At 47.5% G+C, this 26,453-nt stretch overlaps 5 protein-coding genes across 8 annotated transcripts; 2 read left to right on the forward strand and 3 right to left on the reverse strand.

The window, feature by feature from the left end:
- Positions 1-489: 489 nt before the first annotated feature.
- On the forward strand, positions 490-12,723 carry disp2 (dispatched homolog 2 (Drosophila)). Its single transcript, XM_060052450.1, has 10 exons — positions 490-923; positions 3,866-4,013; positions 4,431-4,702; positions 4,849-4,878; positions 5,020-5,143; positions 5,752-5,879; positions 6,099-6,196; positions 6,664-6,761; positions 7,245-7,406; positions 7,713-12,723. The coding sequence occupies exons 1-10, from the start codon at positions 829-831 to the stop codon at positions 11,052-11,054; spliced, it is 4,497 nt and encodes a 1,498-aa protein (XP_059908433.1). The 5' UTR covers positions 490-828; the 3' UTR covers positions 11,055-12,723.
- Positions 12,535-15,703, reverse strand: rpusd2 (RNA pseudouridine synthase domain containing 2). Its single transcript, XM_060052451.1, has 3 exons — positions 14,994-15,703; positions 14,384-14,680; positions 12,535-13,831 (listed from the first exon to the last, which is right to left on the reverse strand). Exons 1-3 carry the CDS (start codon positions 15,564-15,566, stop codon positions 12,956-12,958), a joined length of 1,746 nt encoding a protein of 581 aa, XP_059908434.1. The 5' UTR covers positions 15,567-15,703; the 3' UTR covers positions 12,535-12,955.
- A 371-nt stretch (positions 15,704-16,074) lies between these two features.
- pcmtl (l-isoaspartyl protein carboxyl methyltransferase, like) lies at positions 16,075-19,439 on the reverse strand. 3 transcript variants are annotated; one of them, XM_060052453.1, is made up of 9 exons: positions 19,295-19,439; positions 19,023-19,156; positions 18,771-18,875; positions 18,644-18,675; positions 18,415-18,519; positions 17,474-17,594; positions 17,235-17,320; positions 16,828-16,997; positions 16,075-16,387 (listed from the first exon to the last, which is right to left on the reverse strand). In XM_060052453.1, the coding sequence occupies exons 2-9, from the start codon at positions 19,138-19,140 to the stop codon at positions 16,351-16,353; spliced, it is 774 nt and encodes a 257-aa protein (XP_059908436.1). In that variant the 5' UTR covers positions 19,141-19,156; positions 19,295-19,439; the 3' UTR covers positions 16,075-16,350. The 3 variants fall into 3 exon arrangements, with proteins under 3 accessions (XP_059908436.1, XP_059908439.1, XP_059908438.1); XM_060052456.1 differs by having other exon boundaries at positions 16,075-16,423; positions 19,295-19,437; XM_060052455.1 differs by having other exon boundaries at positions 19,023-19,175; positions 19,295-19,400.
- Positions 19,438-21,655, forward strand: ccdc32 (coiled-coil domain containing 32). Its single transcript, XM_060052457.1, has 4 exons — positions 19,438-19,582; positions 19,826-20,162; positions 20,368-20,521; positions 20,964-21,655. The coding sequence occupies exons 2-4, from the start codon at positions 19,913-19,915 to the stop codon at positions 21,163-21,165; spliced, it is 606 nt and encodes a 201-aa protein (XP_059908440.1). The 5' UTR covers positions 19,438-19,582; positions 19,826-19,912; the 3' UTR covers positions 21,166-21,655.
- A 734-nt stretch (positions 21,656-22,389) lies between these two features.
- Positions 22,390-25,305, reverse strand: LOC132458015 (zonadhesin-like). Of its 2 annotated transcripts, XR_009525812.1 has the most exons (7): positions 25,189-25,305; positions 24,896-24,920; positions 24,527-24,696; positions 24,261-24,411; positions 23,389-24,177; positions 22,713-22,940; positions 22,390-22,587 (listed from the first exon to the last, which is right to left on the reverse strand). XR_009525812.1 is itself a non-coding variant. In XM_060052452.1 (5 exons), the coding sequence occupies exons 1-4, from the start codon at positions 24,915-24,917 to the stop codon at positions 23,396-23,398; spliced, it is 1,125 nt and encodes a 374-aa protein (XP_059908435.1). In that variant the 5' UTR covers positions 24,918-25,182; the 3' UTR covers positions 22,390-22,940; positions 23,389-23,395. The 2 variants fall into 2 exon arrangements, 1 of the variants encoding a protein (XP_059908435.1); XM_060052452.1 differs by lacking the exon at positions 25,189-25,305 and having other exon boundaries at positions 22,390-22,940; positions 24,896-25,182.
- Between the last annotated feature and the right edge of the window lie 1,148 nt (positions 25,306-26,453).

Raw genomic sequence — 26,453 nt, forward strand, 5'->3', positions numbered from 1 at the left:
GAGAGCGAAATGTCAGGTGATTGAGTGATCCTGTAGTCTACCCAATCTGACCAGCAGGGGGCAGCCAAACTTATTTTACTGCCTTGTACGACCTCAAATGTATCGATTTTATGTTTTATTAATCATTACTAACTGTAGGCTTTTACACCAAACTGTTAATATAAGCCTAGTAGTGAACATATTTTTTGTCAAATCAAGTCTGTGTTATGCTCCTCCATATCTCATAACACATTGTATGTTATTCCCCAAAGCATTTACAGTAAAGACAATTTGCATCTCATATTATCCTACCATTAATATCATCATAACCCAAAACTATGACGCTCCTGAGCGGCGGTGATTCACGTTGTGAACGTGAGTCAGACATCATGAGCACCTCGTTAGTCACTACTACAGGTCATAGGGTCACGATGCTGCGTGTTTCATCTTAATCTGCCCGATACTGTAGCCCAAAAAAAAAAGAACATTATTTTAATCTTTATTTTGTTTCGCGCTATTGCCACGTTTCACTCACTGTACTGATGCAAATTGATCCCAAAGCATCGAACCCCGCCGTCTCCATCGTGTTTCCTCAGCACCCCGCGCGGTTGGACAGCGACCTTATACTTCTACTCGGGAGCAATTTTACAACAGCAGCATCACCGCGGCCTCCGCCAATCACGCTGCGATTCAGATGAGCTGAAACAGCCCCGTGTCGTTTTGTTATTAGCCTCGGAATAAGCCATTATTACGATTCATCACAGACCCCTTGCAGATGGGTTGTTTTCCGTGCCTGTTTCTTCATCGCTCTCACGGTAAAGTGTGTGCAGCGGTATCGCTATAGGCAGGATGGAGGCTCGCTCCACCATAGGGGAGAGCACGGACGCGATTATCACGGAAGATTCTCCTTCAGATGAAAGAGAAATACGAGACATTTCGCAAAGGTTGGTCGTTGCCACGGCAAGGATTCTATTTATTGTAATCCATACGCGTCATTAACCAATAGGATCTGAGCAATCGGTAGCATAAGCTATGGATTATTGTATTCGTCATGTGGTTGTGATAACTGATTTCTTAATTAATGTGTTTTTCTTGACCGTAAACAAAAGCAGTTTGTGCCTTGGTTTTAACACGACAGGTTTGCGATGGTCTCTTAAATCCACCTGACAAGGAACAGACCAGTATACCGCCTCTCAGGAACAAGGTCTTCTTTAACAATATGCAGCTTTGTTATTGCAACACGAAAAAGCATTTACCCTGGGTGCTCTGCATTCATTCTAGCTATAAATAATACACTAATAACTACTATTAGGCCTACTACTTCAATCATGCATTGAGATTTCGCCTTCGTTTGAGAAACATTGTGTTCCATCTTAATACCAACTTACACAATACAATACACACACACACACACACACACACACACACACACACACACACACACACACACACACAGGCACGCACACAGTTAAATTAATAGGTCTACTGACGGGTGACAGTTGACATGCTGAGAGACGTGTAGCGAGAGAGAGCCAGGAGTACAGCTGTGCTCGGAGACACCTTCTGCTGAGGTTAATCAACACACTCAAACGGCCTTTCTCTCGTACTGTCAGCGCTGGATCTACACCCTGCATTGATGGGGAATGGTAGATGGAATGCATTTATACAGTGCCTTTCTACCCAGCCTCCACTCAAAGTGCTTTACAATATTGCCTAAAATTCACCCATTCAGGCACACATTCACCCATTCATGCACACATTCACTCATACATTCACACACCGACGGCGGCGTCAGCCTTAAGGCGACAGCCAGCGGGTCGGGAGCAGTGAGGGTGAGTTATCTTGCTCAGGGACACTCACAACTAGGAGGAGCTGGGGATTGAACCAGCAGTCAGCATTCATCCCGTGCATGAGAGGATGAAAAAGGTTAGGTTCGTTTTGAGGGGTCGTCAATCATACTGCCATCTGTACACTGATAGCTGACGGATTACAGAGTGACAGATTGGCAGAGAGAGAGAGAGAGAGAGAGAGAGAGAGAGAGAGAGAGAGAGAGAGAGAGAGAGAGAGAGAGAAAGCTAGCATGCATAATTATGATGTCTGTCTGTATTCCCAGGTGTAAGAGGAGTTCCAGAAAAATGAGACGGACTAACAATTGGATGCATAAATAGAAAATAAACAGAAGGACAGGGATGAGACACCACATAGGAAAGAGGGGGGGAGAGAGGAGAGAGGGGAGGGAAGAGGGGAGAGAGGAGGGAGAGAGGAAACTAGAGGAGACTAGAGGGGAAAGGGAGGAGAGAGGAAAAGGAGATAGGCGGGGAGAGAGGAGACTAAAGAAGAGAGAAGACAGAGGAGGAAGAAGAGGCGAGAGGACAGCTGAGAGGTGAGAGGAGAGAAAGCCAGCGTGCATAATGAGGATGTCTGTGTTCCCCGGTGTAAGGCCCACCTTGCATATTCTAATTAGCGTTGTGGATACGCATTATCACACCCAATCATATCCTGAGAATAAGCTAAAGCAAGCAAAGCCTTCATATATTTATATCTTTACATCTATAGCAGAGGACTTTAGAACCATCCCGTTGTGGGGATCCTTGCTGTTCATTGTCCACAGGATGTTTCATCTTGTGGTTTGAGTTCAGCTTCTCCCTTCCTGTGAGCAGCAGCACATTGACACCTCTGTGGATATATGTGATATTTATCCATGCATTATTAATTTGCTCAGCAAAGGCGTCTCTCTGCCTGTGTTTGTGTTTCTGCTAGCTTCCAGCCAGCGGTTGTGTTAATAACCTGCTATACTTTATGAGTTGTAATGAAGTCAATCAATATTTGGCCAGTGTGAACTTATTATATGGTCCTCGTTAAATGTTGACTGTGATCCAAACACGGTTCGTCTCTCTTGTCGCTACAGTGGATTAACACAGCGGTCTAGATGTGTGTGAGGTCATCGCTTTTGTTTACTCACCTTGGTAGCCATAGAGATGATGGACAGGGAGGGGGGGCTGGGACCACTCAAGGTGGAAAAGCAAGCAAGCATGCCCAGTCCATTCCCATCACAGACACAAGCAATACGACCTCATAGTTAAAATCATCAGTTAATCAATAACTATCAGGGAATGGGGTTTAAACTTTTGCGGAAGACATTTAATTTGAGAAATTACGGATACGGGACACGGAAATAAACCATCCTGACTGAAACGTAATGGTTATTTTGTGTAAATGCTCAATTTCTTGTTGGAAATCTGACCGATCCTTTGCAGCTGTCAGATTATAAGAAACACAGATTGATGCCTGAGTGACATCACATTGAGTATGAAAGAGAAACATATTGTTCTCCAACCCACAATAAAGGCGCCGTCCTGACTGCTGTCAAAGTGCAGTGTGTCAGGGATCTCTCTCTCTCTCTCTCTCTCTCTCTCTCTCTCTCTCTCTCTCTCTCTCTCTCTCTCTCTCTCTCTCTCTCTCTCTCTCTCTCTCTCTCTCTCTCTCTCTCTCTCTCTCTCTCTCTCTCTCTCTCTCTCTCTCTCTCTCTCTCTCTCTCTCTCTCTCTCTCTCATAATTGGGCCCTCAGGCCCGAGGATCAACAGAGTGTTCACTCATCTCCTTCCTCCTCCTGTTTGTTCACGCTGCTGACTTCCCCCTGAACACCAGATCCATCCAGCCCTCCAGTAATACCTCCTGCCATTGTTATGAAAGATAGTTACTAAAGCTCTCCCCCGCTCCTCTCTCCCTCCCCCCCCTCTCTCTCCCTCCCTCCCTGCTCCTCTCTCTCTCTCTCTCCCTCCCTGTTCCTCTCTCCTTCCTCTGCTCCTCTATCTCTCCCTCTCCACTCTCTCTGCTCCTCTCTCCCTCCCCGCTACCCTCTCTCCCCCCTCTCCCCCCCTCCAAGTGGCGTCCCGGGCCGGTCCCTGGGCCCTCCTGGGGGGGTGTACGGCGAGGGATGCCAGCGGACGGCGGTCCCGTCTGACGGGGGACGGAGGGGCAGCTGTGGCAGCCCGGCCTCCTCCTCCTCCACCTCCTTCCAGCTCTACCACCAGGTCTGCACAGCGCTACGTCTGAACGACACAGGGCCCAATTAAACATGACCCCCCTTCTCCATCCCTAATCTATATATATATATATATACATATATATATATATATATATATATACGTAGATATATATCAGAGAGATAGATAGATATGTGTGTTGGCTATATATGGCAGGTAGTGTTAGAATCTAGAAGTAAATATGAAAAAGTGTCACCAATGGGTTTAGTAACGGGCGATAGATTACATAGACCACATAGAAGACCGTCTACATGGTACACATGGTGGACTACATAGACTTTATCGACCACATAGACACCCTGCCAGTTCTCAGTGCATTGAGGACAGCTCTCATGTCCTTCATTGTGATCAACCAGACCCCTCCAGTCTCATCCTCCCCCCGTCTCTCCCTCCCCAACCCTCGAGGTCCCTCAGGACCCCCCGGGCATGGCCTACCACCTGGCCCAGCCCCGCCGCTGCTCCTGCCCAGGACCAGTCCCCAGCCCCGGGCAGGGCGCCCACCCAGACCCCCCGGGGCCCCGGGGAGACGGCCCTGCGGGGGGGACGGGGGCGGGACAGAGCTCCAGCTCGGCCAATCAGGCGTCGCGGCGGCAGGACGCGTCAGGATGTCCCTACCAGCACGGGGGTCACGGCGGGGGAGCCCACCAGGGGGCGCAGCGCCACGTGGTGACGGTCCGGTGAGGGTCTGGAGAGGGCCTGGAGAGGGTCTGAGCCTCATCATCATGAGAGCCTAAACAAGACAGTGTTTCATCTTAATAAGAGCATAAACAAGAGAGATTGAAATGCTCTCTTGAAGGAATGCTAACTTTTGTTTCTGCTCTAGGGCTGGAGGTCTCTACTGGATACCTAAGAAGTGAGTACCGAGTAGTGAGTAGTAGTGAGTACAGAGTAGTGAGTACTGACTCTTAGTTACTTTACACACTGAGGGTTTCCTCAGTGTGAGTGAGCTGGCTGCGGTGCTGCCCTGTCTGAGCGTCTCTCCTCTGGGTCTCAGCCTCTCCCAGCTGGTCTTGGACTACCCGCTGGGCGTGATGCTGGGCTGCGCCCTGGTCCTACTGGGGGGCTCCCTGGCCGGCCTGCTGATCGGACCACTGCCCGACTTCTCTGAACCACTACTGGTGAGTCGACCAGTGTGTGAGGGCCCTGGAACACAGAGCGAGAGCACACACACGCGAGAGAGAGAGAGAGAGAGAGAGAGAGAGAGAGAGAGACATGTCAGAGCCGATACCTCTTTTGTCTGTCTTCTGTCCAGATGAACCTCCCCCCCCCAGGTTATCATTATCATTATTCTCCAAATAGTCACATCCATTAAATAAATTCTTTGATCCAATTAAACATTGAATTCGATTTTTATCAGGATTAATTACGGACTATTAATTAAGGAAATCACAATCTATAAAAATACCCGAAAGTGTGCTTTGTGATCTGTAATAAGCCAGTGCTGTAGCCCCCTCCCTATATCAAGCATCTTAAACACTGCAGACACAAACACAGTGCATTCCCCCCCCCCCCCTCGTTGATCGAAGCTGGCGTGACCCAATGGACTCTTTCTGTAAACAAACGCTGCACCAGGCATTAGCTGTGATGGTGTGTGTGTGTGTTTGAGTGTGTATGTATTCGTGGCCATGGGTTGTATGAGCATGTGTGTGTGTAAGTGTGTGTGAAGATGTGTGTGTGTTAGTGTGTGTGTGGTGTTCATCCAGTGTCTGATTGCTCACGTCTTCAGGGCTTCGAGCCTCGAGGGACGGCGATCGGTGTCCGTCAGGCCAGCCTGGACCTGCTGCAGCAGAACACCGGGCCAGGGAAGCTCCTGTCTTATGTTCCCTGGCAGGCCCGAGACAGGACAACGACGAGGTACTGTCCTGTCCCGGGTTCACCATACACCCAGGATGTAGATGATGATGATGTAGGATGTGTAGCGTTTCTACCGAGACGTTTAATCAAATAAGACAAAGCTAATGTAGATTATTAATTATTGTAAAGATGTGCATCTGTGTGTGTGTGTGTGTGTGTGTTTGTGTGTGTGTCTGTGCATGCGTGCTTACGTGCATGTGTGCATGTGTACGTGCTCAGCGGGGAAGTCAGTGCCGGCCAGGACCCCTCCAGGCAGCGCCCCAGGAGGATGTTAAACAGAGACTCGTCTCCGGAGACGTTCCTGTGTGACGCCCCAGGTCAGCATCTCTACAAACAAACCGTTGCCAACTAAAACCACTACTACTGTGTCTTTAGCATACTCAGACCTTCAGTAGAATTCAGACCTTCAGAAGTTAATAGTCTGTTCAAGGCACCCGCTTGTTTCTGACATTTGCCTGCAGTCGTTTAAGTTGTTCCACAGCACTGTGTGCCAGAAATCTAAACATGACTATTTTCAAACGTCTCTTCTAATTCCCCCTATGTTTCTCTCCGGGTTCTTCATGGTGTCTTAACGTAACTTTAAACAAGATGAAAAAATGAAATTGAGTGAATCAGTCTTATCTTACTGACTGTTGAAACGTTGGTTTGAGATGCGTCTGATCATCTGAAACGAATCACCATAATGAGACCACAGATGATCATGTGAGTGGGTGTGTCAGGCGTTTTACTCAGCGCTGTCAATCTGATCTTCATTGGATCCTCATGTCTCTCTCGCTCCACGCAGGCGAGCGGTTTGCCCAGCTGGTGTTCCGCTCGGGGAACTCAGCCAGTCTGTGGAGCCTGAAGGCCATCCACTCCATGTGTGAGATGGAGCAAGCCATGGTATGCTCTGATACCCCAATCCCACCACGCTAGTGCTCTCCTCTCCTCTTCCCTCTCTCCTCTCCCTCTCTCCTCCTCCCTCTCCTCTCCCTCCTTCTCCTCCTCCACCTCCCTCTCCTCTCCCTCCTTCTCCTCTCCTCCACCTCCTCCCTCTCCCCTCTCTCCTCCTCCACCCTCTCCCCTCTCTCCTCCTCCACCCTCTCCCCTCTCCTAAACCTCCACTGCCTTTCCGCCACCTCCTCCCTTTCCATCTTTTGTTCTCCCTCCCCCTCCCTCCTCCTAACTTTAACCTTCCTTCTCTATTTGTGTCTATTTGTGCTAACAAAGAAAACAATTGTATGAAATATATATGTACAGTTTAATGTGCTAAACTGAGGATTGAAAAGAACATCTGTGGGAAGGTGTGATGAATGCTTACAAACGTTTCACTCCTGTTGGCTTCTCAGTAACATAGCTCAAGAAGAACGTTCCTTTGTTCTCTAGATCCGCTCCCAGGCCGGTTTCCAGGACCTGTGCCAGCAACATGTGAGGGGAGATTCTGGGGAGACGGTTTCAAGAGGGGGCTGTTGTCCCAGTTGGTCCCTGGGCAACTACCTGGCGGTCCATACCAACGCCTCCTCATGCCTCAGTCTCACCTCGCGCCAGGTAGCTCCGGTCTTCTGTTTGGCAACCTCTTCATGCTGAGAATTAATATCATGGTTATCAATACGTCCATGGTGATGTTGTACTCTACCACATAAGACGTTGAGCAGACATTTACAGATAGGGCATTTGGAAAACCCTTTTATCCAAAGCGACTTACTTAAGTGAAAGGACGTACAACATACAATAAGTGCATGCATCAAGTGCCAGGACGTACAACATAAAATAGGTGCTTAAGAGGGGTGTGTGTGTGTGTGTGGGGGGGGGGGCAGGAGTACGCGTGTCTGATCAGATGTGTCTGTTCGGCAGGTGTCTGAGTCCCTGGGCCTTCTGCGGTTCTGTGCTCCCTTCTACCACAACGGCCAGCTGGTGGAGGCCTGCGTGAGGACGCCCGGACACGCCGCCTGCCCCTCGGTTCCTTCGCGCTGCAGACAGACGCGTGTGGTCTTCCACATCCTGCACTACCTGGTGGACAAAGACTTTGTGGGCCCGGAGACGGTGGAATACCAAGTCCCGTCGCTGAAGTACAGCCTCCTGATCCTCCCTGTGGAGAAGGGGGACGACGTGTTGGACATCTACCTGAACAGCCTCGAGGGACGGGAGCTGACCTATAACAACACGACCATCACTGGCATGGACCTCGGTATCAAGGAGACCTTGTTCAAGTATTACCTGGCCAGGGATTCTGTGTATCCTGTGCTGGCCGTCGTCTCTCTGTTTTTTACCATGGCTGTGTACCTCAAATCCATCTTCATATCAGTGTTGTCTCTGCTCGCCATCACCGGTTCCCTCCTCACGTCCTATTTGATCTACAAGGTTGTGTTCCGTCTGACGTTCTTCCCTCTGCTCAACCTGTCAGCGGCCCTCATTCTCCTCGGCAGCTGCTCCAATCACGTCTTCACCTTCTCTGACTTCTGGAACCTGCAGCTGTCGCAGTACCCCTCCGCCCCCCTGGAGAAGAGGGTGCGTCGGGTCATGCAGGAAGTGGGCTACCTGGTCTTTGCCTCAGACTTGACCTCCAGCGTTGCGTTCTTCTCCGGCTATCTCAGCAGCATCACCGCCATCCGCTGTTTCTCCGTTTACCTCGGGACCGCCTCCCTGATCTGCTCCCTGTCCGCCATCGTGTGGCTGCCCTGCTGCTTCGTCCTGCGCGAACGCTACACCGTAGCCTCCTCCTCCTCCTCCGCAGCCCTCCAGAGATGGAAGCCCTGCTGTGCCAAAAACCAAGGAGGCTTCTGGGACACTAGCTCACGGAAGCGATGCCTCTTCACCATAGTGCAAAGGTTAAGGGGGCTCAACAGAGGGCTCAACGACACGGCCAGCCTGCTGTTTCTGAAGATACTGCCGTGTGGCGTGGTCAAGTTCAGGTACATCTGGATGTGTTGGTTCGCGGTCCTGGCCGTCGGCGGGACGTACATCTCCTGTGTGGATCCCGGTATGAGGCTGCCTACGCTAGACACCGGCTCCACCCAGCTCTTCCGCTCCAGCCATCCGTTCGAGAGGTTTGACGCAGAGTACCGCAACATGTTCATGTTTGAGAGGCAGAATAATGGGGAAGATAAGCCCGTCACTGTGATGCTGGTCTGGGGGGTCAGCCCAACGGATAACGGGGACCATTTCAATCCGAGGAGCAACGGCTCTTTGGTCCTTGACCCGAACTTCAACATGAGCAGCCCGGAGTCTCAGGTCTGGTTGAGTGATTTGTGCGGCAGGATTCAGAACCAAACGTTCTATTTTCAGCTAACATCTGGAGATAGAGACACAATGCCGGAAAACATCTGTTTTGTGGAGCAGTTGACGCGCTGGGTGTCTGCTAGACGTTGCCCAGACAGTCACGATGACGGCCAGCGGGTTTGTTGTCAGGATATGCAGTTCCCCTACCCATCCGGTGCCTTCGAGCAGTGCCTCCGGATGATGCTGGCAGAGAGGCACGCTGAGGGCCATCTGGCCCGCGGCGATGGCCTGTACTTCCAAGCAGATGGCAGCATCGCCGCGCTCGTATTGGCGTTCAAAACCACATACTTATACAGCTTCAACTACAGCAAGACAAGCCACTTTCACAGAGAGATATCGACGTGGTTCTCAAAGGAAGTGTCAGGTGCACCCCAGGGACTGGAAGACGGCTGGTTCATCAGTCCGCTGTCCCTCTTTGACCTGCAGCAAGCACTGAGCTCTGAGACCCTCGTGGTAGCCGGCTTCTCAATAGCCCTTACCTTCACTTGCCTTCTCTTGACTACCTGGAACATTTTGCTGAGCATCTACGGCACCATGGCTGTGGGGGGCTGCGTGTTTGTCACCGTTGGACTGCTGGTCTTGCTGGAATGGCAGCTGAGCGGCATCGAGGCTCTGCTTATTTCCACCGCCGCAGGGCTGTCGGTAGACTTTATTGCCAACTACTGCATTTCCTATAACTCGGCCCCGCACACGGACCGGATAGGGAGGGTGGCCCACGCCACCAAGCGGATGGGCTGTCCCGTGGCGATAGGCTCTGGCGCCTTCTGCTGCGTGGGGATCATCATGTTGCCGGCCACCGCCTTGCTGTTCAGGAAGTTAGGAATTTTCCTCTTTCTTGTAAAATGTGTCGCATGTGGATTTGCAACATTCTTCTTCCAGTCGCTGTGCTGTTTCTTCGGGCCTCAGAAGGACTTTGGTAAGACCATGCTGCCCTGTTTGACGGAGCAGACAGCAGACAGGGTGCTGTCCTCCTGCTCGGCCACAGAACCCGGTACCGGGTCGGCTTCGGCGGCCAACGGGGCGTTCTGCAGGCCCAGACCCAGGAAGGACTACGAGTACAACAACCACCACCAGCAGCGCCAGCAGAGGGATGAACAGCCCGGAGGCAGAGGTGGTGGGCATGGTCCTGAGCAGTATGAGCTTCAGCCGTTGGCTTGCCGTCTGAGTGACAGCTTTGAGAACAGTACGTGTACCAGTAAGCTCTCCAACCGGCCCTCTGTGCTCTCGGATGAGATCGAGGACTGCAGGAGGGACATGGAGCGGGACCGGACGGAGGCAGAGAGCGAGGAGCTGTGTAGTCACCAGCACAGGGTGTGCCATCCGCCTCAAGCCCTTCAGACGTCCTCCCCCTATAAGGAGGGTGCTCTGCGTCCGGCGACCCAACCACAGGGAGACGCCGCCACGGAGATACTCCTCTGTAAGACGTGCAGAGGCCAGACCGGAGGGGCGAAGCTCTGGATGGGGGAGACCTTCTCCTCTTCCTCCAGCATGGAGGAGACGGCCATCAGCCAGACCCTGGAGACCGTCGACCAGCTTTCGCTCTGTAAAGAAGGACACTCAGCTGAAGACCAGCTCCATCAGCACTCGGGCTCAGAGCTCCTCCACCGGTCCCAGAGCTCCTGCGACGGCCCGGAGGACCCCATGGAGACGTGTCGGAATGATACGGAGCCGGGAGCCTCCAACACTCAGCAGGCAGAGGAGGAGGAGGAGCAGTTACAGCCCGGACACCTCAACGGGAAGAGGGACACCCTGAGGCTCTCCCTGAAGGAGACCGTTTACGAGACCTCCTCAGGCGGCAGCGGGAAGGGCCGGACGGGGCAGAGCGAGGAGGTGGTGATCATACCCAACAGTAAGCCCGACCTGCCCGACGTGTGGCTCAAGAGGGACGGCCAGAGAGAACTCGCCGACTACAGCTGAGGGAATCAGGGTAACGCTGTGCGATTGTTACCATGCCCGATCAGGATGCTTGGTAACTACTATTGTGATATGCTCAAAGGGAAGATACACCAGTTGTGAAGTAACTTCAAATAACAGGATGCATCTCTAACGAGACCGCTGGGGTGACGGGGGATCCAAACCAAGTTACATGTGTTTCCAAAAGACTTGAGCTGATGTTCATTTGATTGATTTGATTTAAAATCAATCAAAGCATGATACCTTGTTCATGCTTCAAAGACTGCACATATTTCGTGAACCATCTATCACATAAGCACATCATTATAAAAGAAAAATACAGTATTATCAGTTGCTTATATGTTAAGAATGTCACGTTGTGCCTGAAGTCTTTAGTATAACAGATCCTAAAGACAGACATTGTGCAGACTGGCCTCCACACAGCCCCAAGTGTGACACACTGTTCAGGCTGGAACTAGAGTATCAAGCCATACTGTAGTGTACCCCCTTGTTCGACTTTTAAAGAAAGGTACAAAGATAATATGCTGCTTTTGTTATATCATACCCGTTTTACCTCTAAGGTATAGTTTGTAAGGACGGCCAAAGAAAACATTAAGATAAACCTATAAGAGTGTTGTTAAAGGAAAAAGAATCCATTATCACTTATGAAAAAGTGTAAGGCATCTGTGTCAGAAGGTATCCATCCTGTGGGCTGAGCGGTACAATTAATCTCTACACAGATGGGCCAGGACTATTTTATGATGTTTCTGAACTGCAAACTCTGCTTCATATCAAGAGGCTGTACGGTGGTTTTGTGGTGTGCTGATAGTGTCAGTGTTGTCAATAAGACACATAAGCTTGCAATGTTATTTGTAGCCTTACCCATGCAGTCAATGCTGAAACTCAAATATGCCGTTTTAATGTCTGTGGTATAAAATGTGATTATACTTTTCTTAATGGACGTGAGAACTCAAAAAGAGCAAACAGATTACACCCAATACCATCAACTGCAGAGATCCATATGTGTGTGTGTGTCGTCGTGTGCCCTACCTTTTGGACAAGAAAAAGGTCCTTGCGCGTGAGTCAACCTATTCCTGAAGAAATCCTTGTGCCACTGCATGTTAGTGTTCACCTCACAAAGCTCCATGCAGCCCCACTGCATCCTGTAGCAGACCTTTGAGGAACAGGAAGGCTCCATTCTGCACCCGCCACTCAACATCACACTACAGTGGAGATTCTATTTTTGTCCGGTGCCATTAGAGAAATGGTTTAGACGCCGTATGTGCAGCATGTGCCAAAATTCTGCAACAAAGTTGTTTTATTTTCAGAAACAACTCTTATTGGGTGTGTGTCGTCTTTTACAAAAGTGAAAAGTAAATCACAAGAGATATTTAAAGTATTAGATGTGCTGTATAGTCTGGAACAGAGGGGTTGGTGGCTAAATATGAACTTTGACTAGAACTTAGTGCGGTCACGTGTGCCTAAGCAGGGTCAATTCAAAGGCTCCTCTTTGACGACTTTAATCTTGATTGAGTGGTTTTAATGAAATGCTTACAAATGACTTGTCATAGAACAAGAAGGTGATCATCACAGGCTCTGTGGGAACAAGAGAAATAAGAAATGTTGCCACCCTTACCGTTACAATTGTCAAACTGGTAACTGGAGGAAATAATAAAAAGAAAATACAGTTTTATGACACTATCCAGCTCCATTATTTAAAGCTGAAAGCTTTGTTCTAGCAAGAACATATTCAAAATAACTTAATGGTCAACCATTGTGTTGCAGCATCTCTTCATCCACAAATAAATTCTGCGTATAAAGAATATTTTAAATGTCACAGCAATAGTAAACGACGCATCTCGGCCATTGATTTACAGTGAAAATAGGCATTAACGTAATACCTGGGTCTCTAAAAAGGTATGAACCTATGGGTCCTCGACCCAGTCTTCCTCAGCCCACTCAGGCAGGCGTGTGGAGTAGTCAAAGTCGGGCCCTTTGTAGCGCAGGGCATGGAGAAACATGACGAGCTCCTTCTCCGTGGGGTCCTGCCTCACGATCTTACACTCGCTGCAGAGCCGGTCTCTGGTTCCCGGGGGGAGGGGCTTCAGAGGGGCAACGGCCTCCGGGGGCTCCTCATTGGCTGCCGCGTGGCATTGGGAGTTCCTCACCGAGTCCCGGTCGCTGCTCAGGTTCTCTAAAGGCTGATCCTCAGTCCTGATCCGAACGTCCTCTCCACCCTCAGGTCTGCTCGACCTTGCTGGGCCGTCCCGCTGCACGCCCGCCGGTGAACCGCTCTCTGCAGGACAGGAACCATCAGGCTCAATAGTGTTCAGTCGATCTTTGTTCTCCTGCCCCGGTGAAACCGGAACCTGCGCCTTCCCCTCCCCCGGGGCGGGTTTGACCTCCTCCTCCGGTATATCCAGCAGGTGGAGGCTGTCCTTGGAGCGATGCTCCTCCATCAGGTCCTTCAGCAGATCCTCGTCGCTCTTCTCCACCTGCCCGCCCTTGCCCCTCAGCGGGCCCCAGGCCGAGGCGCCGTAGACGGGGTCGTTCAGGATGGGGAACCCCAGGTACTGGAGGTGGACGCGGATCTGGTGCGTGCGGCCGGTGAGCGGCCGGCAGCGGACCACGCTGGAGCTGCCGTTGAAGCTCAGCCTCTTGAAGACCGTACGGCAGTCCTTGCCTTTAGGATGGACCCGGCAGAGGCCCACCTTGAAGGAGACCACGAGGATGGGCTCCTCGCAGATCCGCTCTTCCTCCGGGAACTCCCCGTCCACGCGGCACACGTACTCCTTCTCCAGCTGAGGAACAGAAACAGGAGGTGAACATGTGGAGCACCACCGAGGGAGAAGCTGTCCCGACAAGAGTTGTTCTGATACCGATACCAGTATCAGAAATACCTCGGATACTGCCAAAACGCATCGGGTATCGGCGAGTACGCAAGTCTATGCGCCCGATCCGATACCATCACATGACTAGCTCATTTACTACACAGGCAAAGAACATCGCCAACACTAGAAAGAAAAAAATAAAATGATGCATGGACACATAACTAAAAGAATACAAATGTATTATTATATGCAAGTGATTATATTATTATAAGTAAGTGAACCGACTATACATTGCTGTCTTCGTCTAGCATTGTTACTATTGGTAGTAACAATGCTAGACGCTGTATCGGTATATACTCGGTATCGGCCGATACTCAAGTTCAAGAATCGTTATCGGGAAGGAGAAAATGGTATCGGACATCTGTAGTGAACATCAGGGTTAGAACACCAAGGAAAGGAAAAGAAGAGGACCTCCATGTTTTCAATAACTAAGAACCCATCTTCATGCTATCCCCGACATACCTGTCTGTCCCTGACCAGCTGGTCCAGCTTCTGGGACACCTCCAGCGTGCGGGCAAACATTAGCACCCCGGAGGTGAGGCGGTCTAGCCTGTGGACCGTGTGGAGCCCGGAGATGTTCAGCTCCTTGCCCAAGATGAAGATCACCGTGTTGTGGCGGAACCGGCCGCACGGGTGAACAGGGATGGAGGCCGGCTTGTCCACCACCAGCACCTCCCCATCGTCAGCGATCACCTCCAGGGGTCTGCCCACCACGGGGGGCTCGTGGCGATGCACCGTGTTCCTCATGTGGTCGTTGTTCTGCGGAGAAGAAGGGTTTGGGTTGACAACAACAATCCCTTCTCGGCTCAAAACTCAAAATGGAAGATTGTTAACAGCAGTGTCTCGAAACAGAAAGAGCTCCACATGACGCAGTGTAAACATCATGCATCAACGCACACCAAACTCAGTATGACATAGAAGAATATACAAAATACCCGGTTCCAACATTCATAAGTAGGCCTACAGTTCAGAAGAAATCTTTCAATACGGCTACCTATTATGATACAAGCTGTTGGAGGAATATATATTCTAGACCTGATATATTTCTGAAGAAGTGCTAAACGACCCTCACCCTGAGCACTATGGACAGGTCCTCCACGATGGTCTCGTTCAGTCGGATACGTCCTTCTTGAGCCGCCTTCTGATAATACTCGATCGACTCTGACCTGAATTCGTCCTTGAACACCTCCAGGAGGCTTTTCCCGATCCATCGCCCTTTGCAGTACGTTTTGAAGTCATAGTAATAGGGGTGGACTTTGCGGAGACCCCCTTCGAAATAATGTGTGGTCTCGTTAAAGTGTTCCTGGCTGAAGCTGACCCCGGGGTTCCTCTTCTGCGGCGGTGGGATGAACCTCTCCCCGGGACGCGGCTTCTTCCCACCGCCACCTCGGCGTCTCTTCCCTCGTGAGCTCTTCTCAGGTGCGTCCGCCTCCTCGCTCTTGCGTTTACCTGTCCCCTCTGCCGCCGGGGACTCCTTCACGGTGTCACCTGTACCCTCTTCAGATGTCCTGACGGCATCCTCCTCCATGGTGCGGGGAGGGGTATGATGTTGATACCGGGAGATAACAGGACGATCAAATGGATCTAATTGAATACGTAGCAAACTGCTTTTGATGAGGAGTCTTCTGAGATAATTGTAGATCATGTGTGGTATGCGAAATGGTATAGTAAAATTGCTAATCGTAGCCTTTAATAAAACTAAATCTAAAAGATAACACCGACACTTTTAGATGGTTAACACTCACGTGTATCGCACCGTATATTTCGCCTGTGTCGCGCAGTGATGACGTATGTTTCAGAAGTCACAGAAAACGTTTGATGAGCTTGGCCAGCATAGTAAAATGAAAAGCGTAAATATATTAGACAAACGTCTGATGTTTTGTTTATTAACATCGATCAAATACATTTGAGAGAGAACAGACACTTAAGAAGGGTTGTGTTCCTTATTGGAAAATGCAGTATATTACTTCTAAATAATATTTTATAATAATATAATTTGATCTTTAAAAAAAATATTCTATTTTATAGTTTAAGAGCGATTTGTCCTCATACCATTTTCTCTGACATACATTTTCTTGGAAGGCTTATATCACATTTCACAGATTTCCAACTTTTCCAGAGATAATAGATGACCAACAAAGTATAGACATATCTCAAATAAAAAATCATAATGACTCCTTATTAAACTAACATTTTGAATAAATGATTCCAAACAGATTTTAAGCTTCCTGCACAGATATTCCGGGCTTTGGAGGAGGGCGTGCAACCAGGAGGAGGGTGTTCATTTAACCACCTGACAAGCTGGCCCTCTGGTCAGTCCATTAGAGCCCTCAAGCACACGCTGATAAGGAAGACAGAAGCAGATTCCTCCAGGTTGCCGGGAGACGGTTTAACAGGGCAGATGGTCTGAGTTAGACCAGCAGCCAGTTCTATTGAACTCCAGCAACGCAACACCAGCGCCACCTCCTGCAGAGGATACCACACTGTGGTCAGAGATCATATCTGGGGAAAGAAGAAGTTAAAAGGATATGAAAAATATAAGATTTTTCACCATGTAAGTAAATGGACTGCATTTATGTAGCGCTTTTTTAACCAGTGACCACTCAAAGTGCTTTACAATATTGCCCAACATTCACCCATTCATGCTCACATTCACAAACTGACGGCGGTGTCAACCACGCAAGGCGACCTCCAGCTCGACGGGAGCAGTTAGGGTGAGGTGTCTGGCTCAGGGACACCTCGACACCCAGCTAAGAGGAGCCAGGGATCAAACTAGAAACCTTCCGGTAACCAGCCGACCCGCTCTATCTCCTGACCCACATGCAGCCCAGGTAAATATGAAGTATGATACTGGAATGACTCATTCCTTGTTGACTAAATGAAACAGCTGGCTGAAGAGGCTGTACCAAGGACACTGGTGCTTCTTGTCGGTCAGAGGGACGTAGATCACGCCCATCAGGGCCTTTTTGAGGAAGGTCCCGTCGGCCTGCCGGTCGTACTGCTCCAGGACCTGCCCTCCCCCCTCCGGTCCCACTGGCAGAACCAGGCGACCGCCGGGCTTCAGCTGATCCAGGAGCTGCCGACAGCGGATAGGGAGAGACAGTACACCAGACACCACCGTGTCATGTCAAAAGCATTCATTTGTTTGGTTTTAGATAGTTATACTTTGGAATTTTGTGTGTGTGTGTGTGTGTGTGTGTGTGTGTGTGTGTGACTTGTGTGTGTCTTTGTCCTGTCAAAGGCTTTCATCTTGTTTTATATACAGTTATACTTTGGAATTAGATTTTTAAAGTAGAAATGTAACTGTCCTTACCGCCTTTGGGAGGGTGGGGGCCGCGGCCCCGACGTGAATGGCGTCATACGGGGCCGCGTCTGGATGGCCGAGTCTCCCGTCCCCCACTGGAGACACATTTCACAACAGTGAGATCACTACTATTGGAATTTGCATTAAGAGACACAGCTAATGTTTGTAGTTTGTTTAGGTGGAAGGCTCATATGCGTGGTTCCTCTTAGTTTGAGGTTTAGTTTAGGTTAAACCGAAGCCAGACTCGCCTACAAACTGGATCCTTCCGGAGGAGAGTAGTTCCGGATCATCCGCTTGCACGTTCTTCACCGACGTCCGGACCAGTGCGTCGATGTGCTCGATCCCCACCACCTTACCATCGGCTCCCACCTGGGGTACAGAGTCAGTGGAGAGCAGCCAGGACCCACCAGAGTCAGGACCGCCCACCATACATTCAGGACTGCCCACCATCAGTGTTGCCACAGTTACCTTGAAAAAGTAATCTGATTACTGATTACTAGTTACTCCTCAAAATAGTTACTTAGTTACTTTACTGATTACTTGATTTTAAAAGTAACTACGTTAGATTAAAAGTTACTTTATTAGTTACATTTAGCTGCGACAACACCAACTGCCGCCTCAAAATAAAAAATTACAACCAGTTTTGCCAATGCTAACTTTTTGCCAACACTTGCTTCCCCCCCGTCAACAATTGTTCTCCCCCCGGTCAACGACTGGTCTTCCACCCCAGTCAACAACTGGTCTGACTGACAGACAGACAGACAGACAGACAGACAGACAGACAGACAGACAGACAGACAGACAGACACACACACACACACCACTCCATCGCTCTCAACGCCAATCGGTGAATAGGTAGAAAAATAAAAAAATAGTAACGCACAGTGACTTTGATGAGTAACTTTAATCTGATTACTGGTTTGGAAATAGAAACAAGTTAGATTACTCGTTACTGAAAAAAGTGGTCCGAGGCCAGTAACGCGTTAATAAGTAATGCGTTACTGGCATCACTGCCCACCATAGAGTCACACCAATGGCAAGCAACAAGCCAACCCCTATTCTCCCACCTGCCACATGGCTGAAAGTAACTACAAGCCATTCATCATCAAGCATCCTCGCACCTGGTGGTTAAGTAAGGGCCTTTAAGGCAGGAATAAGTTGAATACAACATTGATCATATGGACATTACCATCCTAGCCAGGCAGGCTGTGAGATATCCGCTCCCAGAGCCCACATCGAGGGCCGACGCCCCCTCCACCAGCTTGTCACTCAACACCTCCAGTGCATGGGCGTGCTGGAGAGAAAGGCAGAGCCCGAGAGAACCCATCATTAGACAGCGCTTAGCCCTCTCATTAAACAGGCTGACAAACGTTCATCCAATCTGTCAGGGCCAATTTTAGTAATATTTGACCACTCACCATGTGTGGGGCACTTATTGTTGCACTATATCCTGTGTGAAGGACAAGCATCCAAATATATTAACAAAATATCCTTTTGATTTATCATAACATCCTTGTGTGTGCGTGTGTATGTGCGTGTGTGTACCAATGGACTGTGGGGAGTCAGCATAAGCATAGTTTCTGGAATATAGCCCTCTGTCTGTCGCCATCATGGCCTCAGATACCCGGTCACTGCGGATCACCCCATGTTCTGAAGGAGCAACAGGGACACAAATTGGTTACATCTGTCCTACAAAACGACCTTCATCAAAGGTTTCAGCATGGATTCTTAGGGGAGAGAGATGGACGGTGAACATCAATCAGTGGGTCGAGGTCTTTCATATTTGTGTCACTCTACCCCTTAGACGACTGATGAGTTCATGATGGGTCTTGCCACTCGACATCCACGCCATGGTCCGGGACACCAGCACGCCCATGGGGATCGCCACTACGAGCAACCGGAGCACTGCTCGCATTTCATAGAAGATCTCCCTGTAATCCGAATACAGCCCTTTAGAGGGATATAGTACAGATGCAGACATCCACCGTTCATTATCAACGTGTCAGGCAGAACTGAAGTGCACCGACGGTTAAGAAGGGGATTTTAGGCAAATAAAGAAGACGGTTTACCTGCAGAAATGGTACCTTAATGTGTTGATATCAACATTGAAAACCAAGAAGAGCCTTAACGACGTGACCCCGTAAAAGAGCAGAAACACTCTTGGCCAATGATAGTTGGAGCAAAAATAACGTCATCCAATCATATTTCGAAAGGATTGATGGACAGCTACAACGTCCAATCAGTGTTTTCAAAATAAGGAAGTGGTTTGTGGCGAAGCTTAAGCCATGGGCAGTCATAGCTAGAATATTGGATAGGATACCTGACCGGCAAATGCTCTATTCCCTATAGTAACACAGGTAAGACGTGTTCGTGTCACATTTAGAAAGCTTTGATTGAAGAGTTTTTATTTGAAATTATGAATTAATTTAAGATTCAACATGAAGCGATCTGCTAAACTAGCTAAGCATGTTATCAGCAGCACGCTGATGCATGAAAGCTCCTGAGTAAAACATATTAACATAAATATGATCTTCAAACTGTTGGTCAGAGGGATGCATTAGTCAACACTTTTCTTGCTTTCTCTTTCTGCGTGTGCCTAGGACTCGACAGGTTGTCTCTGTCCCTACGAGACCATCCCACCACACGTAGGTTCCTGCATGTTATTCTGAAGTGAGCGCCTCACAACCATGGAGGACTTCGGGGTCCAGGAGGTCCGGTCCAGCGGAGATCTGTGGTCCGACATCTGCTCCACTCTGCCAGAAGTGAAAGACGAAGTGGCGAATCAGGAAGAGAACACTCTCTTCACAGACTCCTTCAAGCCAGCATCGCCAGTGAACGGAGAGTCTAATGGAAGGACAGCAGACCTCCAATCCTCAGATGGTCCCACCACGAATTGGCAACCCATGGATGATTCCGAAATCTACATTGCCAGTTTAGGTATTTGTTTTGGTCCCATTAGTTGACTTCATCACTTTAAACATACAATTTACTCTGAAGTTGTATCCGCTTAATAGATTAACCTATATATTCTGAAGCATACCCCGAAATACTGAACTCGTTGACCATTCCTCCCTGTTGTTCTGAACCTCTTCGATATAAGCTACTTATTTATAGACCAGATGTATTTGAAATATCTTTCTAGAAAACCGTCTGAAGAGACTTAAGGGCCTGTCCAGCGACGTGACCTCCAGAGACATGCTGAAGTCTCTGTCTCAGGCCAAGAAGGAGTGCTGGGACAGATTCCTGCATGACACACAGACGTCGGAGATCTTCCAGAGCGGAGACCTGGACGAGGGGTGAGCTGGAGTCACCAACAGCATACCAATTGATTTAGTTATTATTATTATACCTTCCTCATGAATAATTACATTTTGGATGCTCTGTTATGCCGATTTTGAATCCCAATCTAAACCAAATGTCTGAATGTCCCAATGACAACCTAACAATTGTTAGTGCTTGGTTCTATGAACATCCTCACTGTACAGACAGCGATATATTGTTTCTCTTTATTCTGACAAATGTACTTACTGTAAGTTGTTTGGATAAGTTTTCTAAATGCCCTAAATGTAAATGAAGTCTAATGCGTTTTTCTTTGACATCATATCATGATATATAAATGTATTAAGTAAAGTAATTCAATTCCATTATTTGCTGTGTGTGTCCTTCTAACAGGGGATATACACCAGGTGTGTGTCCTCCAGTGTCCACTGATTCCTTTGCCTGTGCTTCCTACCCCAGGGCCATGGAGCACCTCAAGCGCTGGCTGATCCCAGAGAAGGTGGCCATCAGTGCAGAGGAGCTGGAGTACCTGCTGAGGCCGTCCGTGACCCGGGAGGACGCTGCTGCTGCGCCGGACCGAACGCAGAGTGGAGACGGAGAGGAGGGGGACCGGGAGCGGCCCGGCCTGGAGGAGGAGGACCCGCACCAGCCAGAGAAATGATGTGTGTATCCGGGGATAACTCACTTGAGATTTTTTTAAACAGGTTTTTTTTGTAGGTCTAGAAGCATCCATTAGAGCCCACTTCCTGCATTCCTGCTGTGTAGTGGAGAGGAAGAGTTTAGGGGATAGCTGTGGCCCCCGGGGAATCAAACCATGAATCTTATACATCCTGCCTTTCTTTTCTTATGTGTTTGATCATATTATAGATGTATGGATATTGATACCCAATGTAGTATTTAAACAGGTTTGTTTCCTAATAGTCTCGCCCGTGTTGCAGTTGGAAATTGTTCAATGCCAAATGCAGTGTTACCCCGAAACGATGCATTTTTAATTTGTGTGTCACTGGTTGTTATTTCTTTGATGTTATTTCCTTTGTAGTTTTAAGTCAACCTGCCAGTATCATTAAGTATAACACTAAGCCAGTTTGTTTTATGTTTTTTTTTCTATGTAATATATACGTGATTAAAATTCAATCAAATCTAAAAACAAATTGCTTTCTCCTTCAAAGTCTGTACTGTTAATAAACCAGAGTTTTTCAAGCACAATATTACAAAATGTATATATATTTCTAGAAAAATGGTCAGCCTTTTTTGGTGAGAAATGATCAATGTTATACCAAAAATATGTAATGTAATCTGTAGATCATTGGTTCCCAACCCCTGATTTAAGGACCACATGCAAATAATAAAAAGTTGATAAATACACATGCAGTGGCTTAGCAAAGACTGCCTAATATAATATATTACATAAGATATATTATATTTAGTGCAGCACCACGGACAGAGCGGCGTAAAACCCACGTTGTAGAATGTAGAATAACGATTACAATATATTATATAACTAATATATATAGATTATTATATCATTTCATTAAAATACACAGGGAGAGCTGATAATTAAGTTCAATGTATTACGTGGCATTGTTTGATAAACTCTGCCCTGATGTGTTAAGGTCAGGATCAGGTCTGGTGCAAAAATGTAGTTCTTTGGGAAAACATGTTTTTTTTCGTATCCTAAACGTAAATACCAGCCTACATAATAGTTGTAATTATAATACATAATATTCTATATACTTTTTTGTCTCATCTTGTGAATAAAAATAATGGTAATACATTTACATTTTCACTTCACATACAACTTCGTACTGAGGTTCAGCTCTCACAGAACTCAAAACCTGTGCAACTAGGTTTGCGTTCATGCATTTGAAAGAAAGACATCCCTACCTTTAACTTGTCAAATGTTTTTTTACTGTGCATTATTTCATTCATGCTGCCTATAATGATAAAAAAGATATACACCATAGCATTTACCTGAGAGTGACAAACAATATATACATAGACATGTTATTTTGTACAATCAACTATATTAGCTTAGTCAAATAAACCAGTGACAGCAGACTTTGAATCATTGAACATGTTTGATCTGTAAAGAGAAAAAAGATAGATGTAATTGCCTAGTCAAGTACATTCCTTAAGCTTCCATAATTGTTTTACAATGGCAAGTATCAAGGTATTTCGCGCTCCTGGTGGTATGATCAAATATGTTACCTTTCATGGTGCTCGGGCCCTATTAAAGGTTGGAGAAACATACCCTGTTCCCAGTTCTGTCAAGTACTCAGCTTCCTCTAGAAAGGAAACAGATTGTGGTTCTTATAGGCACAATAGCAATGCAAGATGTAAAAAAGATCACTAGCTGATTTTAAATGGAGAAATTACTGCAAAACCACCTCTACAACCTTGATCTTTTTCTGTCCAGAAATCTGTCATCTTCAGACCCTGGTGATTTACGGACAACATACATTCACTATGGATACATTCATGTTGGTCTGTTGACAGTGAGTAAAACGTTTTTTCTTTTGTGATGTGATTCAAAAGTGTTATATTGAGGGCATGGGGAAGTTCTACAGGGGAGCAAGACACCACCATCTCCCAATTTGCAGCACTTTTTCCTTTAAAGAAGGAAATGCAGGATGATTTAAATATGTTTCAAAAGAATATCACCTTGTATACTGAGCATAGTGTGTCACAATTTACACATACCTCCCTGAAATCGTAATTGGCCCCCATTACAATGTACAGAGCGTACTGTAAGTCAAGAGGTACTGGTTGATATAATATCATGCATATTCCCCCAGGATACATTTTATTCAATAAATATGAAATGTGTTTTGAATGTAGCAAGCAAACATTTTACAGATAACAGCAATGCTATGTAGTGTCTCACCTTGACATCATTCACGCCAAGTGTCCGTCTCAAATTGGTGGGGGTGTTTTCTCCTGCAGTGTGTTTTGAAGTTTTTTTTGCTTAAAATCATCTTGCAATGAGGACAACAGAGTTTATTTTGTTTACTAGATGCTTTAGTGGCCGCGGAACACTCTGCAGGAGCCTGTGTGTGGTGAGTGGGGGCCTCTGGGTGATGAGTGGGGGCCTCTGGGTGATGAGTGGGGGCCTCTGGGTGATGAGTGGGGGCCTCTGGGTGATGAGTGGGGGCCTCTGGGTGGTGAGTGGGGGCCTCTGGGTGATGAGTGGGGGCCTCTGGGTGATGAGTGGGGGCCTCTGGGTGGTGAGTGGGGGCCTCTGGGTGATGAGTGGGGGCCTCTGGGTGATGAGTGGGGGCCTCTGGGTGATGAGTTGGGGCCAATGGGTGCTGAGCGGGGGGGGGCAATGGGGGCTGAGCGGGGGCCAATGGGTGTTGAGTGGGGGCCAATGGGTGATGAGTAGGGGCCGCTGGGTGCTGAGTGGGGGCCAATGGGTGCTGAGCGGGGGGGGCCAATGGGTGATGAGCGGCGGCCTCTTGGTACTGAGCGGGGACCAATGGGTGATGAGCGGGGGCCACAGACTGCTGCACAGGGGCCACAGAGTGCTGTGCGGGGGCTGCAGCATGCCCCTCCCCCTGGTGTATTAGTAAGTGCTTTGTAAATTGCAATCGATTTATAATTGTTGCTGTACAATAGCAACAATGAAAATGCGTTGCCGTCCGACAACTTAATCCACACTTGATCATTGTGAACCCTGTAAGAGAGGAATGAAGAGAATAAGATTCATACTAGTGAAAAAACAACAACATTCATTTGTGTAATATGTAAGATAAGCACCTTCATGTTTTACTGAAGAATGGCCTTTTATATGGTTGTCAACCATATATTTTGCACCCACGTATTTGCAGAAGGGACAGTGGAAAAGTTCACGGTTGGTGCATTTATTAATGGTTGGTGTATCACCATCCGAGAGTATACTGATGTGTCTCTATATATCAGAGGGGGAAATAATATACATTAAAGGCACAGCATCACTTAAACCCCAACTAAAACATAACTTTTACCATCTAAAACTGACATATACAGGTTGTTGTTGTTTTTACCACATTTCCCTCATGAGGGATGGCCTCAGGAAGAGGGAGTAAATCAGCCTGGGCTTGACGGTGGAGAGCATGAGAGGCTTCCGGCCCAGCATGTGGTGCTCCATGTAGCGGGCGGTACGGCAGTGGGACACGTGTCAAACGCACACACAACACAAGGTCTATCAAAGTAGCTGTAGGTGACAAAGAGGCACACAATGAATGAGGGAATGTATTTTATCACATTTATTTTTGATCATTGACTAAGCAGAATTCCATCATCAAAATGTAATGTCCTACGCAAAGAGTAAGGCCATGCATTAAATGTTGATATTCAAATCCTGTTATTATGCCTTATCATACTCTAATTCAAGTGAAAGATTCATTGATTACCTTCTTTATTTCTCACAGACATACTCTAGGGTAGAAACACACATAAATACAGCGCATTAGTTACTATGTTTATATTCCTGGATTTGAAATTAGATTTTTGACACATTTCGGCAAACTTATTTGGCTAATCTACTTGAAAATTGCCCAAACGCATCTTAAATGCTATTATGCACACAACTGATATAGCCATGAGGCCTATTCACGTTACTTGCATGAATAGTTAGATGATCAACTTGTTGGTTTCTCCACAAATTAGTTTATAATATGCAAGAACACAGAGAACGGCAATTTACCTCTAAGCAGAAAAGCACACAATACTATGGCCTCGGAGTCGGACACACATTCTTCGTCTTCCGGTGCAAAGCCAAACATTTAGCTCCACCCACGTTGAGCCACTCCCTTTCTTTATAGGTTCATGCCATTGACCTAGGCGCTTCGTTCTTTAACAGGTCTATGGGGCTTGGTCCATGGCCACTCCTCGATCTGCGTAGACTGGGTAGCCCCGCCCATTCTGCCGGCAATTTGAGTTCGCTCTGCACAAGCAGGTCCCCAGGAGCATTGCATACTTGTTTTGTAATCCACCAGTGCTCAGTGGCCAAGCCTGATATTGCAGCTGTTTAAGCGGGCTGTGGACGGGTCCTTCGGGGTCCCTCGATTCATGGGGCCTCAACGAATAGTCCAATCTCCTAACCCTCATGCCTCCTTTCCTTAACCTTTCAGGAAAACGTCATCGGGCCAAGGAGACAGCACTGTTTAAAATGAATTCGACTCCACTCTTCCTAACCAACGTCATCCCACTCTTGGCCTGCACCTTGACGTGGTGAGTGGGCTTTAAACTAAGACAGGCCTTTTATATATTTTTGTTTGTTATTGATTGTTTGCCCCAGTCTATCTTATTAATGATACAAACCCTTAATTAAACCCCTTCTCTTCTGTTTGCAGAAACTGGAAACTTCAGAGTATATTTGATCTTAAGTTAGATAATCTTTTTTAATTCCTCATCAGATCCCAGTCCATCATGCTCCTCTAGTCTGCCGTGCCACCATCATGCCTCATGCATCCCCTCTCAGTGCCCTGCAGCTGCGTCTCATTCTGTTACTCCAGTTCTTTCGCAAAAGTGACAAACACGCTCCACCCAAGTGTTTTTAATCTTTTATTAATTATATATATATTATTATATTATATTATTATGTTGAAAGATGGTGCGATCTACGAGAGAGACGCAGAGGACCTCGGGATAAAAAACAAGTGGTCAGCAAAATAAAGAATATGTTGGCGTTTTTGCACTTGTAAATAGTTAATCGCGTTTGTAGTATACACTCAGACGTGAACTATTCTTGCATGCGGGTGTCTTCATTCAAAAAAAACATTCGGGAGTGTGCAAATTATTCTAAAAGTTCAGTGATTAAAAAATATCAGAACAAAATGTAATGTTGCAGGACAACGTCCATTCAGTTCTTCCAATGTTTAAATGAGGTGGAATCATAGTCCCAACTTTTATTTATTTATATAAACTATTTTTTAATAATATGTTAACTGATTCATAATATACTTATTT

This window comes from Gadus macrocephalus, chromosome 5, assembly GCF_031168955.1.
Source record: "Gadus macrocephalus chromosome 5, ASM3116895v1".
Lineage (NCBI taxonomy): Eukaryota > Metazoa > Chordata > Actinopteri > Gadiformes > Gadidae > Gadus > Gadus macrocephalus.